Source organism: Mirounga leonina, unplaced genomic scaffold (assembly GCF_011800145.1).
Source record: "Mirounga leonina isolate KUSES-001 unplaced genomic scaffold, KU_Mleo_1.0 Mir_197, whole genome shotgun sequence".
Classification (NCBI taxonomy): Eukaryota; Metazoa; Chordata; class Mammalia; order Carnivora; family Phocidae; genus Mirounga; species Mirounga leonina.
In genome coordinates, this window is record NW_023270494.1 from 3,587,031 (window position 1) to 3,605,008 (window position 17,978).

Consider the following 17,978-nt stretch of genomic DNA (forward strand, 5'->3'; position numbering starts at 1 on the left):
GGGCCAGGGCGTCCGTACCAGCAGGAACTGCCACCTCCACAGTCCCCTGAGGCGTTGTCCCTTCTCCCAAGGACAGAGAACCTTTCTTGATTCAGACAAAGCCTCCTCCCTCCCAGGTCCCGGGTGCTGAGACACGCCAGTCCAGAGGCAACTTTGTACCTTCAACGGCCCACTTTCTGAGCATGCGCACAGAACATCACGAACTTGGTTCCCGGGACAACCGTTAATTAACGTGTGTCCTTGGAGGTCACAGGCTTGTCATGTCCACAATAACTCCCGGAGGCCGTGGGTCCCTTTTCAGGAGGCACAGCACCTTCCTTTCCTCCCGCCCCTGCAGTCCCCACATCCCAGGGGGGGGTCCCCCGCCGCACCCCAACTGTGGCCGGGCAAGCTGGGGCATGAGCAGTGCCACACCAGAGGGCCAGTGCCTGGCAGCCGGGGGTCCTGACTTCCCCCGGGGACACGCGCTGCAGCAAGCATGGGAAGGCCGACACCCCCGCCCTCTGCCTATCTGTGTTCCGGGCCCCGGAACCTGTCCAGGGAGACAGGACTAAGGAAAACCACCGGTCCGATGAGGAAAAGCGCCCCAAGCACACACAGCCCGCTGCACCCGGGGGCCGGCACGTGCTGGTCCCAGGGCTACCCTGGGATGACCTGGCTGACGCCTCAGGCCCTGACTTTCCGCAGCCATTCCAGCCAAGTGAGCGGGCTGCCGTTCGGGGCTGGCCGGGCCGGCGGCACACACACAAGGGGAGGGAGGGAGGAGCCAGAACGCTGGGGAGCACGGTGAAGGCCGCTAGCAGAGCCCGCAAACTCCAGCAGAAGCCTGACACCCCTGATGTTCTTGGGCTCACATGCAGAGCACAGGAGGCCCTCCAGGAGCATGTGGCCTCCGGCTAAGTTCAATGTGATCCTGAAGTTCTGTGAGAACTTTTTTCCAAGTAGTCTCACTGGAACCACAGAGAGGAGACTCCACTTAACTCTGAGGGTAACACTCGCAACAGTCCTGGGGCCTGGTGGGGCTCAAAAAAGAGAAGGAAAGAGGCCCCTCCAATACTCGGTGGGGGGAGCTGAGAGTCCAAGCCCCTTGGGGCTGCCCTGTGGAGCTCCCACAGCGCTTGCTGGGCAGCCCCTCTGCCGGCCAGGAGGGGTCGCTGCTGCCCTTCGTGTCCCAGCCGGAGAGCCCGCGGCCTCCACTCCTGGGACTAGACAGACAACTACCGACCAGCAGCCACCAGGCAACTCAGTTTTAATCCCTGGTAATAACCACAAAATGGGAAGGTTTTGCAATTCTGCCTGTAGAGCCTGAAATAAAACAGCAATTTCTTCCACACGTACTGTGGTTAGCTGACAAAACGACCTCCCAACTTTCCAAGAGATGATTCACCTTTGGGTTGAAATCCAGTGACAGGGACCCAGGGACGGTGCCTCCGCAAGTGCCGTGGGACCTGGAGGCCCTGCCTCCTGGGGGGCCGGAGGGCTGGGCGGGGGGGGGGGGGGGGGCACGCCGGGCGGGAGGGCCGGGCCGGCCTGAGGTGGTTAGCAGAGACAAAGGGAGCACCTCCTGGGGGGCCGGAGGGCTGGGGGGCACCGAGGGCCGGGCCAGCCTGAGGTGGTTAGCAGAGACAAAGGGAGCACCTCCTGGGGGGCCGGCCTGAGGTGGTTAGCAGAGACAAAGGGAGCACCTCCTGGGGGGCCGGAGGGCTGGGGGGCACCCGGCGGGAGGGCCGGGCCAGCCTGAGGTGGTTAGCAGAGACAAAGGGAGCAGCTGAGCATGGAGGACACAGGCCCCGATTGCTCAAGCCGGGCCGTGGCACAATGTTGACTCTGGTCCCACAGAATCTGCAGGAATGTGAACGCTGTTTACCAAAAGCCTCTCTCCAAACAGAAACCCAGTGCCCTGGCACATTCTTTTGGCTTCTCTAGTCTAATTGTCCCACAGGACAATTTAATAACTAGTTTGAAGGCAAACAGTGTTAACGGACGTGCTGCTGCCCCAGAGCAGTGTAGCCACGGCCACCACTCCACCCGCTTCCTACCCACTAAAGCCTGCAGATCTGCCGGCCCTGGCGGGGAGGGGCCGCACTCGCTCTCAGCCTTCGCCGAGGCTCCCAGCACTGGAGCGCCCCATGCACACAGCCAGGCTGTGCGGACGAGGCCAATCACGCCTTCCAGAGCCCACGAAGGGGACCATCGGCAGCCGCCAGTCCTCGGGAGGGAGCCACGTGAAGCGGCTTCCGGGGCAAGGTGCAGGGTGGGAAGCAACCCGCCCTGACAAAGGAGGAGCTGCCATACCCTGGGGCCCGAAGGCCTTCTCTCAGGAAGGTCTGTCTCTGTGAAGGTTCAAGCACCTGGAGATGTAGAGATTGGGCAGCAAGGTTTTGAAATCTGCTCCTGGAGACACAGGGCAGTGGCGGGGGGAGGGGGGCACCCTGGCCTGCGACAAATCTACATGCTACGTGTTTTGAAGATGCCCTGCTGTGAGATGACACAAACCATGTTTTAGGCAGATGCAACAAAAATGAGGTTCATTCTTAAAAAATTTGCAAAGAAAAAAAAATGAGGGAAACCCACAGATGAAAAGAGACTTAGGTGACACATCCCCATATCATACAAGGTCTGGACCTTACCCGGAACCTCAAGTCAAACACACAGAAAAATTTTAATAAAATAAAAAATATAAGGCGAACTGAAACTGTGAGCACGTTCGGGGTATTTGATGACACTAAGGTATTCTTGCTCATGTTTCAGTCAGGGGTAATACTGGTACAAGGTTTGGGGTGGGGTTTTTTAGGAGACTTTATATTTGGGGGGGTGGCAATATACGCATATTATCTAGAAATACAGACCAGTATGCAAATGTCAGAAGAAACAGGAGAGTCAAAAGTGGCTGCTCGGGAGGCAAGAGAGGCAGGAACTAGCTGCTCAGTGTCGGATCTCTACCATTTCTTTCTAAATTTGTACATTATTGGAATAAAATAATAAAATAAGTAATGAAAATATGGAGGAAAAACTAAATGATGAAATTAAATATGTTTTTGTTTTAATGAAAGAAGCCCGGCACCAGCACCCAAGGGAGCCCCCGCTGTGCAACCGTGTGCACCCCTTCCCCGCACCTGGGCTGGCTGCCCAACATCCCCACCCAGAGCTGGGAGACGGGTCCCCTCTGGGGCCATCCGGGGGGCGGGCAGGGTCACTCGGAGAGGCCCCTCCTCTACCGGCAGCCGCACAGCCAAGCAGCAGCCTGGGTCAGCCTTGCTCGCATCCCACTGTGGGCCACAGCCGGTGGCTCCGGGCGCTAAGCGGAAGCCTCCATCCCTAGTGGCAGGCTCCTCCCACATGGGCAGAGCATATCCTGTCACCGAGCGTCCCTCCTGCTCCCACCGCCCTGGCCGCCCGCTCAGTGATGCCAGCCCGGGCCGCAGTGCTGGCGTGAGGTGACAGGGCCACCCAATCTAGCTCCAGGCCTGGAAAACTTTGGTGACAACCATGGTGACCCGCGGGACAGAGGTCGTGGGAACCCCCTCCCCTGAGACAGAAGCCCCGGCCCCACACGTGGCCTCGCAAGACAGCACCTGTCGTCCTCAGAAGAAGTTCTTAATCAGCGGAGTCACCATCTTCACCCACAGCTTCACCTGCCGACTCGGCTGCTCAAAGGTAGCGGACGACACCACACCTGAGCGCAGGTAGAGCTGCTCCTGCTCCTGAGGGAGAAGAACAAACAGGCATTAGGGTCCCCCACAGCACCGAGTGACACGGCCCGTCGGCCCCGACGTCCCATGTGGAGCCGGCTCGGGCGCTGGGGCGCAGGGGTGCTGGGGCGCCAGGCAGGGGAGGCGGCCTGCGAGCCACCCTGTCAAACCTGCCCTAGCGAGGAAGCTAAGAAGCCCGCGTCTCTACCCTTTTAAGACCAACATGTGTGTGGAGTAGATGACGTGGAGTGAAGTAGAGCTGGCAGAAAAAAAGCACACAATCACCCTCACTAAATAAGGCTGTGCAACTTAAAGAGACGTTCTTGAAATGGGAGGTTTCTCTTTTCTCAAGTTGGCAAAAAGCTCTTCTGTCTTGCAGTGATCCTGAGCCGACAGAGGCCATGTGCTCTGCTGCCGGAGACGGGGTCATGGCATCTTCCCAGAGAGCAACTTGGCAACAGGTATCAAAGCCTTAAGAAGCGCCCCTTGCAGGAATTTATCCCAAGAAAAAAGCCATGCACTCCAGATCTCTGTGTGCGGCCATCTGTCACAGCGACATTTATGATAGGGAAAAATGGAAACCACCTAAATGTCCACAACTAATTAAAGATAATAAACCCGTGTGACGAACCAGCACGCACCACACGCTGATAGTGTTCTAGAAGACGACACAGAGAATATAATCCTAATTTCATTAAAAAGACCGGTCACGCCTTTCCACACACCGAGAACGAGAGGGAATCCTTGGAGTGACTTCAGGGACATCGCTGAAAGCAGAGGCAGGTGTCTTCCAATTTTTCTGAATTTTTACAATGCACGTTTATTTTATACTTAAAAATGGGTTTGAAAACACTTGTATAAGCCTTCTCTTAAACTGTACTCAGAATCTTTGAGAGAAAACACTTTCTTAAACAATACACCCTCCAAGTCCCGTGTTTCCTAATTAGTAAGGTATTTGACGAAGTGGTCAGGAAGTGATCCTATTGGTTCCCACCACTCGGGGCTGAGAGGGCGATCACTCTCGATCTTGCATCCCTTGGTCTGGAAAATACCGACTAGCCCGCACCATCATGAGGACCCGACAGAATGGCCTTGAAAACAGGGCCCGCTGTGAGCCCAGGAGCGCCAGAGGGAGCACTGGGATGATGCTGCTGGACCCACCCGGGGAGTGAATGGGCTCTTCCCTGGGGGCAGGGATGACCCAGCAAGAACGGGGGACAGAGGACTCAGCGGGAAGTGTCCACAGCTTTCCCGTCCAGGCAGACCCAGGACCCCGACTTTCTCTGCATGGTTTTCAGGCTCATGCCCTCTCCACTCTCTCGGAGCCAGGGTCCATGCAGCACTTCCAAGCCGAGCGGGCTCTTGGCTGCCAGAGGCAAGGGCCCCGGGCCCTGGCTGGACGTGCCTGACGGAGGAGGCGCCTGGGGCCCGGGGGGCGAGCCTGCAGAATTCTCCACAGACCCAGCTCCAGCTTTATGCTTTCAAACAAATACTCAGCCAAGATTTCAATTAAATTACCAGAAACACTTAAGGTTCCTCACAGACCCCACAACAGGGCTGGAGAAGGAAGTCAGCTGATCAAAGTTACAATGCTGTTCGAGGGAGTCTTTCTCGGGTCACAAGTGGTAAACCGTGTTCTCTGAACAAAACCAGGAAGCTTTCAGTTTTTATAGTGCGTACTAAGTGAAGGGAGGGGCTTCGGATTCTGATAAAAATATCTCTCCATTCCCAGTGCGATACAAATAGGGCCCTTCCCTGTATCTTCCCGAGAAGACAGGGAGCAGGGACACGGGTGGCCGGGGTTCTAGGGACTTTCTGGGCTGTGGGGAGGTTGTGTGGCCGGGCAGTCCCAGGACCAGGCACTGTAGGGCCACCTGGCAGGAGTGGGGGGCTGCAGTCCCAGCATCTAAGTATATAGGTGGAATTATCTAGAAACGTGTTTCTGCATTTCAAAAGCACAGAAATCAGTGTGCCTCGGAAGAAAGGAAGAGCTGCAGGGGCGTGAACTGCCACCCTCCCACAACCTAAAGCCCCTGGGATTCAGGTTTGGGAAGAAAAGGAAAATATCCCAAATATGTCATTTGGGAAAACAGTTCCTGACCACAACCGGCCCAGCTTCTCACCAGATCCAGGATGTGGGTTCAATCCCCTCACTCAGGAGGTCGGGGAGAGGGGCCAGTACCAGGACCCTGGGCACAGGCCTGGGGGACTTGCCCCCACAAATCAACCCAGATCTCTGGGGAACTGGTCCCGGCCTGAGGCCTGGTTCACACCCACAACTCTACTGCCCCAGGGCAGGGGCTCACAGACCGAGGCGTCTCTGCAACTGGTCCAGAAGTGCAGCAGACCCCACTGGGGTGCGGCCCTGCCCCTCTCGCACCAGTGACTCCGACTGGAGCCTCAGCTGGGAGGCTTCCTCATTTTCTGGAAGCCTCACGGTAGCAAGAAACCTGCTGAGCGGCTCAGATTCTGCACTGGCCACCCAGAGCACAACCACTGCCACTTCCTCTGGCCCCTCGTCGTGAAGGCCTTCCCGGCACCACAGCCCCACTGGGCCGCCGACAGGATTCCCAGACGGCAGAAGGCAGGTCTCAGGGACAAGGCAGTTACCGTGTCCTTGTCCAGCAACAAAGGCTCCCACAGTTTCGCAACAGTCATTCCCAAACACTGGAGAATACAAGCTCCACAAAGTCAACAGCCGAGGCTTCTGAGGTCTGGCCCACAGCAGCAGGTTATCTGTGTTCCTGTGACTCAGGAGGGAAGCTGGCCCCCTCCATGGAAAGGCTCTGCCGTAAAGGTCACAGACAGGAGCGCACAGCACCGCCCCACTCTCACGTGCACGGCACGGGGCTCGCACTCTCCCACAGGCCACCACACACGCAGTCCCACAAAAGCACTAACGAATTCTCAGCAACTCTGTTTTTCTCTAGACAGAAAACAAAATATTCCACCACAGAAGGACGGCCGACATAGCTGCTGACCCTTGGGGAACCACCCTGCATCCCTGCCCCAGTGAGGAAATGGGGTTCTCCCCCTGCTTCTCTGGGCCGTTAGCCAGCCGGCAGTACGGGGCTCAGGCTCTCCAAGCCCAGCTCGAGAAAGGGCTGCTCTCCTCACTTCCAAGTGGCTGGGAACACGGGCCCAACCTGTATCTTCCAAGGGGAGCAGGTGGGTCCTGGACTGGCCACCTGCGCCCGATGTCCAGTGCACCCCACAGGCTGAGCCAGCCAGAGTGGGTTAGGTTTCCTGAGCCCCCAGCTCCCATGCTCAGGAGAACACTTGCTTCTCCCCCTCATGGACAGGACAGAAGGACAGAAGCCCTATTACAACTGTGAGCATGAGGACAAGAAACTCCAAGACACTGGAACTCCCCAAGGAAAAAGGGACCTGCCTTGCCGATCACCGTCCCCTGGCCAGGGGTAAGGGGCCAAGGCAGCCAAGAGTTTCTGCCCGCCCGCACATCGCCCACCTCCAGACTCCGCACACCCGCAGGCCCTCCACGCCATTCCCAGTGCGCCCATTCCCCAGCCAGAGCGCCCCGCAGGGAGACAATGTGGAGTGAGACAGAATCCAGGTGACAGGTGCACACGGACTCTACGGCTCAGAGACGGAGGACGGGGCTGCCCATGCCCTTGAAATTACTCCCCTCTCCACGAAGCCCCTGTGCACGGGCGCTTGGGCTGCTTCCTGAGGCCTGCCTCTTCTGTCTCTACTCAGAGAGGCGGCTGGCGCCCTGAGTGCCCGTTCTGCCTTCCTGGCCGGCCCGTGGAGGTCCTGCTGGTGGTCCCGGAGCCTGAGTGAGCCTGGCTCCTCCCCCACACACCCGCTACGGCTGACCTGCATTCTTGCTAGAGGCTGGGGTGTCCGGGTGAGTGAACAGTGCTCTTGCCCACACCGGAGGGAGCTCTTGGGGCCATGGGGCAGGAGCGGCTCAGCGGAAGGGGGGCAGGAGGGCACGTAGCTTCTAAGGGCGGACCTGTGGCAGGCTTCTCTTGGGACCGGCCTTCCGGCCACCAGCAGACTTGTGAGGACTCGGGTTCTTTCTCACACTCAAGATGACAGCAGGGACCGTTCTCAGGGGACGCAGCGACTCAGGCAGGGCTGAGCACCCAGCTACCCCCCACTCTGCCCGGGAAATCCCATCGTCCCGACCAACCTGGTGAAGCTGCTGCTGCAGGGCCCGGCTCTCCGTCACTATGGCGATCTGGGCCTCCAGGTCCCGGTGAACCGACCTGTACCCAAAATTAGGAGAGCCAATCAACGTGAGACAGGGCAGGCTGCTCCCTGCCAGGTACAGCCAGAGGCCTGCAGGGAAAAGGAAACGTGCAGACAGGAAATGAGCACAGCATCAGCCAAGAGCCTCTCCACGCTTCGTTCAACCTAAGAGAAAAGCAGCCCTGCTGGGAACAAGTGGTCAGGCGCTGCATGGAGGGCAGGGACCTGGGGCGGCCCGCGTTCCTGGGAGGACGCTGCCTCCTCTCTTGCCCAAGCACAGCGAGAGGTAGGTCCTTCAGGAAGCCCCGGGAGGCCTGTGCTCAGGTTCTGCTCTCACCACCCCATGCTAACCACAGCCCCTCCCAGAGATCTCAGGGCCTCTGATACCCGCTCTCTGAACTGCCTTGGCTACATCCCGGCCATTGGAACGGGGAGCCCACCCTGGCCAGAGGCTCCATGGTCCTGCCACAAGCACCGAGGGGACAAAGTCCATACCTGCGTCTCGGGAAAGACACCCCCACTGTGCTAAGAAGACAGCCTAGGGAAGAGCAATCCTCCTACCCAAGTCCGTGGGCATGGGGCTGTTCCACGGGGGCAGGGGATACAAAGGCTCTTGGTAAGTACAGGTTACTCCATTCTGCATCTCTTCCCACCCAGGGACACACAATTCTCCGTTTCGGGCTGCTGACACACCACACCCAAAAGGACACCGTCCCTGAGTCCCTAGTCCCTGCTAGGGATTCAGGGCCATCCAAGCCAGACACCTGAAGTCCACTAGAGGCCAGTGGAGAAGAGAACCTAAGAGGTTCTGTAAGTTTCTATCCCACTGGGATAGAGAACACCACTTCCCCTTTTCTGCTAGGAAATGAGCTGGCTGACAGCACAGCCAGACAAAAAGCAGGACATGGGGTAGGGGGACGGGGTCCTGCCTCATCCCCCAGCATGCTGACATGTGTGTCGTGAAGGCTGCGGATTGTCTCAGAATCCTAACCTGTCCCTCGAAACAGACAACAGGCAGCTGGGTCTGCTGTGCACCTGGTCCCCCCCACTGTCCCCTCCCCCAAGTCCCAAGGCCTGCTTGCTTGGGAGGCCGTCACAACTACTTCTCCTAAAGAGACTACTCCCAAAACCTGACCTTCCCAGGACATCTGCTGCCCCAGACTTCCTTTCTCCCAGGGGAGCCCAGACTTGGGTCTGACCTCGGTCCTTTCCTCCACGCTACACCCTCACTAGCACCAAAAACGCTCAGCCCAGAAAACTCAGCCTGTTGTCCGGTGCTGAAGTTGGGCCCGGCTCCATGCAAGGCTCCCCTGATCAGAGCCAGCCTCCTCATGCCCTCCCACCACCGCTGCTCTCCCCTCTGCCAACATGACCCTTTCAAAGGGCCCACAGGCACACATGACCATCATGAGCAAATCAACAACATGTAATACACACCAAGGAGCCTAAAATAGAAGGCCATTTCCTAATTCTCACTCAGAGCAAGAGCATTTCCAAGAATACCTTGGGTAAGAGATGACGATGCTCTGCTGTCTCTTCCTGTAATGTGCTCGACCCTCACCCCCACACGGGGCCACATCAAAGCCGCCTGCCTGCCTGCCTGCCTGTGTGTGTCGTTCAGACAACTGTACCACCCCACGGGGCCACTGCCGTGTAGGCAATCGTGGGGCTCACCTTATCTCCTGTCAAGAGACCACGGGGGTGTGCCGGCTGGCCCCTGGCACTGTTCCACATGCCCGGGGAGGTCTGGGCAGAATGGCTGAGCCTTGACTGCTGCAGTGCTGGCTCTCCTCCTTTGCTAGGCTCAGCCTCTCCCACCCCGCCTCTGCACAGAGCCTGAGGCTTGGGGCCGGGGCCAGGGCCAGGGGCAGACCTCCTCCAGCCTCAGAGCTTTCCACCGGCCACTGCTGTTCCAACTCTTGTGATGTCACAATCTGAAAGACTCAAAAGCACCGGGGACGCTCAGTGCTCCTCGTCCAGCCGGCTCTCCAGAGTCCGCTCAGACAGGGACAGAGCGCACACACAGCAGGGGGGCCCGATACCCACGTGGCTGATGTAGGCTAAAGCTGATGTGAATCATGCCACCCTCGGTGTGTCCATCCAAGGCTCCTGGACCACAGGGCCTGCTGGGCAAGACTGAAAAGACGGGGTCTTAGGCGTATTTTTTATTTCTGAAATCTGCCTAAATGTAGATCTCTTCCTCACAAGGCAACCTAGGGGCCAGCCATGAGAGGCAGTTGGCCCAGGCCCGGCCCACGCAAGCAGGTCTTCGCACCACTGCACCCCAGCCCCGAAGGAAAGCTTTCTCTCACTGATACACGTCCAAGTGCTGCACAGAGGTTACCTGGGCTCTACATTTCGTGAGACAAGAGCTTCTCAGCCCTCACCCGCCACAATCACCCCACTGGGAAGGCACAACAGACACCTGTCTTCTTTCGGCTTTTGTCTCTGGCCCAGGCTGGCCTCGGGAGAGCATGTGCGAGTGATGGGCAGCACGCATTTTGAACCTACTGGCCGCCTTGGTGAGGCCCGCAACCGCCCCACTGCTTCCCCTGTAGACCCATGTGGACTGTGATCTTTCTCCATCCAAAAGGACATAAAGATCACTCATGTTGAGGCCACGTGGTGCTGTGCCCCAGGAGCTCGACACACCGCCCCATGAACAGCCAGCCCTTCAGGGTACAAGCTCTCCAAAGGTGGGACGTTTCTGCTGCTGGGCTAGGCTGGGAGGACAGCCAGGAAACTTTCATTCAGGGAGGGACTCAAGAGGGTGCATCCCTCACTGGGAGCCTGAGCACAGTGGGAGGGTGAGGGGCAGGGCGGGGGCTCTCGCACTTCCCAGCAGGGCCATAAGCCTGTTATCAAGCCCAGGGTCTGACCTTTGTGCCCAACACCTCTACCAATCTAGGACCCACCAGACTGGGAGAGACTCCGCAGCAGGAGCGACAGCACGGGAGGGGACTGGCCATGGGCAGTCCTCAGCCCCAGAGGGAGCATGCTGGGGATACACAGATGACTGAACTGAGTCCCAAGACTTCTGCGGGCTCCCAGCTCCACAACGAGAACCCTCACTGCCTGCCCCGTCTGCTTCTTGTGCTCTGCCCGCGCCTACGGTCCCTCCTCCACACGGTCCCAGCACCTCGATGCAGGGTAAACCAGATGGCCCAAGGGCTCCCACAGAGCTCCCTCACCAGTCCTCTGAGCTTTTCCCATGGCCCGGCCGCCTTCAGGCCTCACTCCCTCCAGACCTGCCCCCTCACTCCTCCTCATGCCTAGCATGGTCTCGGGGCCTCACACTCCTGGGCCCTCCACCTGGACCCTCCAGCCAGGGTCTGTGCTCAGCAAGTGTCCCCTCCGCAGAGAGGCCTTCCCAACCACCCTCCCCCGCCCCCCAATCTAACAGACTCCCATCGGCCCGGATTCCTCCTTCTGCTCTGGTCTTCTACATAACCCATTTCCCTACCTGACCTTATATTTGAACAGATGAATCTGTTTGTATCTGCTTCCTGTTAAACGAAACAGACGCCTGGGGAGGGCAGGGGCTTTGTCTGGTCCCCAGTGACAGGTTCCCAACACCCTGAATGCTGCCTGGCACACGGCAGACCCTACACAAATACTTGTTTGAACAAAATAAATGAGGCTAACGGTGATCTTCCAACACACGATGATGAAATTAAGTACAAAAAACTGACTTCTAAATCAGGAGCTCACGACTATTTCTGGTGGGAGAACTTCCCTGAGGCTCTCTCCAAGAAAAATGTCAACTTATGCCCCCTCCTTCACCTTTGCCACAATATTCCGCGACAAATTTCAGAGGATTCTCAGACCCCTACAAAAATACAAGGGGAGAGGAGACACCACAGTCCCGACCTCAGAGGGCTAAGCACTTGCCTGTTACACTCCGGGCCACTTCCCGAGGCCGGGAGGCCGGGCCTGCCCCTCCCCCGCAGAGCGGTCGGTGTGGGTGCGGCCCCGCCCCAGTGCACACCTGTCGGCGCCCGGGGGAGGCACGTGTGCCCCGGACACACAGGATGGAGCTGCCCCAGCTCGCACTGCAAGCTCACCTTTGGGCACTATGCCAAGCCGCCTGTCGGGAAAGCAGTAAAAATAGTGACAATTCTCACAATCATTAACAGATTCCTCTGTCAGCAGGAGCCAGAAATCTCTTAATCCAATGGCCTGCCCCGCCCTGGCCACACACATTGGGCTGTTAGTGCTAGGGTACTGCACCAGATGAGATCCAAGGCAACACCTCAAAGCTCATTTTCTGATCCTCCCCTGAGACGTCCCCCAGCGTGGACGTGGCCCCTGCCCCAGGGGCTGTGTGCCTCCCCAGCCAGAAGTCCCGCGAAGGCACCGGGCACAGCTCAGGCCCACTCCTCTCCAGGGAGCAGGAGACGTGAGAACCAGGCCCAAAAGACACATCCGTCATCCCCACTCAGGCTCCTCTGGGGCTGCTGCCTCCCCAAGACCTAGAGAGATTAGTTCATTGGCACGTGACAGATACAGTGCTTACAACCACTGACAGCCATTGTGCACCTGGCCCCAGACCCCGCTGTCCACCAGGACCAGGTTTAAAAGGCAAATCCCTGTAAGCCACCGAGATGTCCTTCAGTAGGTGGATGGATGAATAAACAAACTGTAGTCCATCCAGACAAGGGAATGCTATACGCACTAAAAGGAAAGAGCTATCCAGCCATGAAAAGCCGTAAGGTTTAAGGACCTTAAACGCGGGCGCCTGGGTGGCTCAGCTAACCCGCCGACTCTTGCTTTCGGATCAGGTAATGATCTTGGGGTCATGGGATCGAGCCTGCATCGGGGAATCTGCCTGAATCTGCTTGTCCCTCCCTCTCCCCCTCTGCTCCTCCCCTCACTCTCTCTCTCTAATAAATAAAATCTTTAAAAAAAAAAAAAAAAAAGAACCTTAAACACCCATTACTAGTAAAACAGCCAGTGTGAAACGGCAACAGACGGTGTGAGTCCAACTGTATGACATTCTGGGAAAGGTGACAATATGGGACTGTCAGAGTCAGGGACAGACACGAAGCACAGAGGATGTTCAGGGCAGTGAAAGCCTGTGTGACGCTGTGATGACAGATATATGTCCTCACCCGCGTGAGCCCATGAATGCACACCACCAGGATGACCCCAGATAGAAAGTGTGGACTCTGGGGGATGACAGTGTGTCAATGCCGGTTCATCAGTTACGAGCGTACTCTCCGCTGCTGGATGCTGACAGTGGGGAGCCCGGGCGTGAGAGGGCGCGGTGTGTGAGAAATCTCTATACCTTCCCCTCAATTTTGTTCTGACCCCAAACCGCTCTAAAGAAATTAAGTCTTGGGCGCCTGGGTGGCTCAGTTGGTTAAGCGACTGCCTTCGGCTCAGGTCATGATCCTGGAGTCCCTGGATCGAGTCCCACATCGGGCTCCCTGCTCCGCGGGAAGCCTGCTTCTCCCCCTCCCACTCCCCCTGCTTGTGTTCCCTCTCTGGCTGTGTCTATCAAATAAATAAATAAAATCTTAAAAAAAAAAAAAAAAACTAAGTCTTTAAAAAATAAATACATAAAATAAGTATACATCTTCACTTAAAAGGCTAACTGTAACTACACGAGCTGTGAACTGCTGTGCTCGGCACCAAATGCAAAACAAATGAAAGCACAGATGGAAAAAAAAAAAATACAGACACCCAGCGCCAACTCAGGTGACCGTCCCGCAGCATTCCAGGTGCTTCCAGCTCACAGAGCCTCAGTGCACCCCGCCTATGGGGAAAGGAGTGAGGGCCAGGCCACAGGAAATGGCCCAGGCACGAACCTGAGGGGCTGCTGGCAGCCTCGTGTCTAACACGGACCTCCAGCCAGCCCGCTCCCCAGCCGCCCCTCCAGAGGTCAAGAAGATGCAGCTAAGACCTCCAGCTTCAGCAGTGTCCTTCAGGGACCCACGGGGCGGGGGCAGCAACAAAATCACAGGTGACAAGGACACCTCTCCTCCCCAAGAGATGCAGGACCCCCCTCCCCCCCCGCCCCAGGCCCATCCACCAGCAGCCCACTTGCGGCCCATGAGCCTCTGGGCCCTGTGTGTTCCAGCGCCCACCCCACGACCCCCAGGGCCACCTCCCTCTTGGCCACTAGAAACCCCGACAGAATGCATGTCAGGTCACCGTACTCTCCTGAGGGCGAACCAATGCCATCACCCCGTGTCACACAGAGGTTGGACCAGGTCCCTCCACGTTTGCCAAAGGTAAATTTGGGCTGAAAACTAGGCTTCAAGAATCCAAGTCTGATGGCCTCTCCAGCCCACCGCAAGTACAAGGGGCTCCCCTCCCTCAGCTTTCTGAATAGGTGGCCTTTGCAAAAACCCAAAGAAAACTTAACAGACCACGTTGCAAAAGTCTCTCGAGTACAGTACATGCCTTTAAATAGTGGAAGGTTTCTCTGGTACTTCAAAGCAACATTAAAATGACAAATACTCAAGTCGGCTAAGGCATCAGCAAAGCACACCAGTGAGACGTGCCTCTACTCAGGAGCCCACCAAACAGAAGAATCACTGCCTCCACAGGAGTCACCTCCCACAAGGTCCTTCCAACGAGGCATCTGAACCACCGCTTCATATGCCCCCATCCTTGATGAGCCGGGAAGGACTGAAGGATACACCCTAGTCCTTGGAACCTCCTGCCATCAGGCTGAGCTGCTATCCACTGGCACTTGCTGCCCGGTGTGGTCACTTCCATGAGGAGGATGCCTCCTGCCAAGAGTGCTGGCTGCCCGCGGGCAGGGCCCACGCAAAGTGTTCCTGCATCACTTCACCCCATGGGGCCACCATCAGGTTCAACACCGAGTCCCTCCCTGACTGACTGGGGCGGGGGGGGGGGGGAGCTGTTAGAGCCACAAGGATGTGGACGCTGCGAACATGGGACCCCGGCTCACTCTCCTCACCAAGGGCTTATGGGAGCACTGGGAGCCGAGATGAGCCAGGCCTGTCCTGCAGGAGTGTGGGTAAGGCTCAGGGTAGTGGGTGCTCAGCCCTCAGCAGGAATAAACCGACACACCACCTGTACCCAGCACAGGCCTTGCAGAGAGTAGACAGCCAGTAAACCCAACCACCCACCCCAGCCACCACCTGGGCTGCCTGCTCCTCTCCTAGGCTGCTTTGGGGAAAATGAGCATCCAGGAATGAACCAGAAAAGGGGGCCGACTTAAGGACCCCCCAACTATCGATCTCAATCACAGGAAAGGACCCTGGCCTCTGACTTCAGCACTGACCGACCTCTGACCTCTGACTCCTGGCCTCCCTGCTCATGTACCACATCCCCCATTCCCTCTCTCTCACACACACTCTCATTCATACACACACACGCACGCACACGCACACGTGCCCTGGGATTCCTGGCCTTCCCCACTAATCCAGTGCTCCCAAAGTGCAAGGCCCCACCTGGGGCGGGGCAGAAGCATGCCTGTCCGGGAACAGGTGAGCCACACTGGAAGAGCCGGTTGGGTGTTTCTGTTTCAACAGTAAATGGGGGGGGGGGGGGGGAGTCACTGCTCACTTATCAGTACTGCCCACTTCAGGGAAATAACCCACGGCCCAGTCAGAACCATCAGGCCAGGCTGAGCTGGGGGGCCCCAAGTGCCCCAGGACAGACGAGGAGGGAGCGCTATCTAGGCGTCCCCTGCACTGCTCCCTAGACACATGTCCCCTCCAAAGAACAAAGCTTCCCCCACCTTTCAGCTCAGTCTTCAATACCACGTGCCCAGGCACCTTCGCTGTTCTCATAAGGAACAAAACCAACCCTAAAATACTTTCCACACCTCGTCCCTGGTTAGCCCTGCCAGCCCTGAGGCATCTGACCACCTGCCTGGCTCAGCCCGACAGCACAATGAGGTAGTCCACTTCCCACACCCAACGAGGCCACCTGCCCAGGCAGTGGGCCTCCCAGCAGGAAGTGGGAACCACCCAGGAGGCCAGAAGCTCTATCAGTGATTCTTAAGGCCTCAGAAACTCCTGGGGAGTTGTTTTGTTTTGTTTGAAAAAAAATACCGCATTGGATTTGTCCCCAGAGAGCTGGATTCAAGAGACCGAGGAGGGCAGTCTGGGCATTAATATCTCTTTTAACGTATCCCCAGGTGAAAACCACTGATGTAAGAAAAAAAAGACTTCCACCCAGGCAATGATCCCAAAATGACCTCAGCCTGTGGCCATCTGCAGGCTGGACTCCCAGGCAGAGACCAGAGACTGAGAGAACACCACCCCCTCCTCCATCAGCCCTTCTGCAAGACTCCAGGACCAGCCCAGGAGCAAAACAGCCTCTGACCACCAAAGAGAAGCCAGAAAAACCACACATGTCACCCGTGGCCAGAGGCTCTCTGCGTCGGTCACTTTTCTTCAGCCACAGGACTAAGCAGCTCGGTTGTGTGGCCCCTGGAGCATCAGGAGTGACTCCGCCCCACAGGCAGGTGCCCTCAAAATAGCGAGCAGCAGCGGGGATAACCCTCTGCTCAGCACAAGGTTTTAAACCCGTTTATCGCCGTCTCAGACCGCGGCCCTGGGATTATGGCACGCGTGGGCTGCCCCAGGAAGGCCCTGATGCCTGTGGGGATCGTAATCCACATGCAGTTCAGACCATGACCCACGTATGGGCAGCGCCGCACGGCTCAGAATGGAAAGGACGTGGCCTCGACTTCCTCAGCAATGGAAAAAAAGCTGAGGATTCACAAAGAGGAAAAAGAAGCACAGTGGGGAGGGAAAGACTGAAAAACCAGTTCAATACCAAATAATTCATCCCCAACACATCCTCTGTCCCTGAGAAGGGCCCAGCCGATGCAGGGGAGACCGCCGACCAGGGAAGGCGACGGCATGGGCCTCTCCACCGCCACCCCCTGAGAAGTTCCGTGCGCACTTCCTGAAACGGCCACCCATGTCATCCGTGTTAAGTTCTGGGAGCATGAGGGGGAGAAATGTGCACAACTGAAACTCTCAGATAGGAGGTGGCACGTGCACACGGCTGCCGGGAGGACGAGAGGGGAGGAGGGCCCGGCGCTGACGGCATACCTTTGGCGTGGAACGTCCAGCCCCGCCGCCAGTACTCCTGCAGCTGGACCCGCTCCTGCTGCCCCAGGCTGCACACCTCACTGAAGAACTGTCGCTCGATGTGCACGTACGCGGCCGGGATGGCCCCCGCCACCCCCTTGGCTCCAAAGAAGCCGTTCACCTCCGGGGAGGCCAGCAAGATCTGGTACTCGGCCCGAGTGCCCAAGACCAGGTCCATGTAGGCCTGGGTCAGGTTGAAGTAGCCGGTGGTGAGATAGACCTTGGCTCCTCGCTCAGCCTCTGTCAACAGGGTCTCCGTGACGATCTCGTCAATCTGGATCTCAAAAGGCTTCATCTGGATCAATGGGTAAATCCAGGTATCGGGGGCTGGCCTCCGGTCCCCGGCAGCTGCTGCGTCCTCCTGAGTCAAGAGGGAGTCGCCATGAAAGGTCTGGGCATGCAGCACTTGCTGGCGGGCCCTGGCCGAGTTGATCACATCCATCACCCTCTTGTTGGCCGCCCTGCAGTATGCAGCCCGGTCACCTGTAGGGACACACGGGAGGGAAGGGTGAAGGAGGAAAAGTGGAGGCTCTGGCTCTTGCCTGCACGGGGACATGGCAACAGACAGGCAAGTGCAGATGCCCTAACTGACCATCTATGGACATGCTTCAATGGAGCACTGGCCAGGCTCCAAGCAAGGCTCCTCCGTGGATATCAACATCCAAGGAAAGGCCACAAAAATCCTGTGCCAGGGAACGGGAAAAGGCCTCTACCAGTTCCACTTATAAAAAGTTCATTTTTTTAAAGATTTTTTTTTAAGTCCTCTCCACACCCAATGTGGGTCACGACCCCAAGATCAAGAGTCACTTGCTCTACCATGAATCCAACTGAACCAGCTAGGCGCCCCCCATAAAGTTCAAAAACAGGCTAGACTACTTGAGGGCGACAGAAATCAAGGGAGTGGAACCTTGGGATTCAGGGCCTGAGAGGGGACCGGAGGGCGCTTCCAGGAGCCAGCCCACGAGGCACACACATGTGAACTGCATGC

The 17,978-nt window shown here is 57.5% G+C and overlaps 1 protein-coding gene across 9 annotated transcripts in view; it reads right to left on the bottom strand.

Annotated features, from left to right (window-relative positions):
• PGS1 (phosphatidylglycerophosphate synthase 1) overlaps positions 1–17,978 on the bottom strand; it is a 42,316-nt gene that overhangs the window by 6,134 nt on the left and 18,204 nt on the right. For 4 of the 9 annotated variants that reach the window (XR_004683029.1, XR_004683028.1, XR_004683027.1 and 1 more), the window contains exons 7-9: positions 16,952–17,473; positions 7,849–7,997; positions 3,576–3,704 (exon numbers count right to left, since the gene is read on the bottom strand). Coding sequence is in view for 3 of the 9 variants with exons in the window: in XM_035025879.1 (XP_034881770.1) it covers positions 3,585–3,704; positions 7,849–7,997; positions 16,952–17,473 (791 nt within the window). In the remaining 6 variants the exon portion in view is untranslated. Of the gene's footprint in view, positions 1–2,507; positions 2,953–3,575; positions 3,705–7,848; positions 7,998–11,280; positions 11,995–16,951; positions 17,474–17,978 lie in introns of those variants that run through there. The other 5 variants (XM_035025880.1, XR_004683032.1, XR_004683031.1 and 2 more) reach the window with 5 other exon arrangements.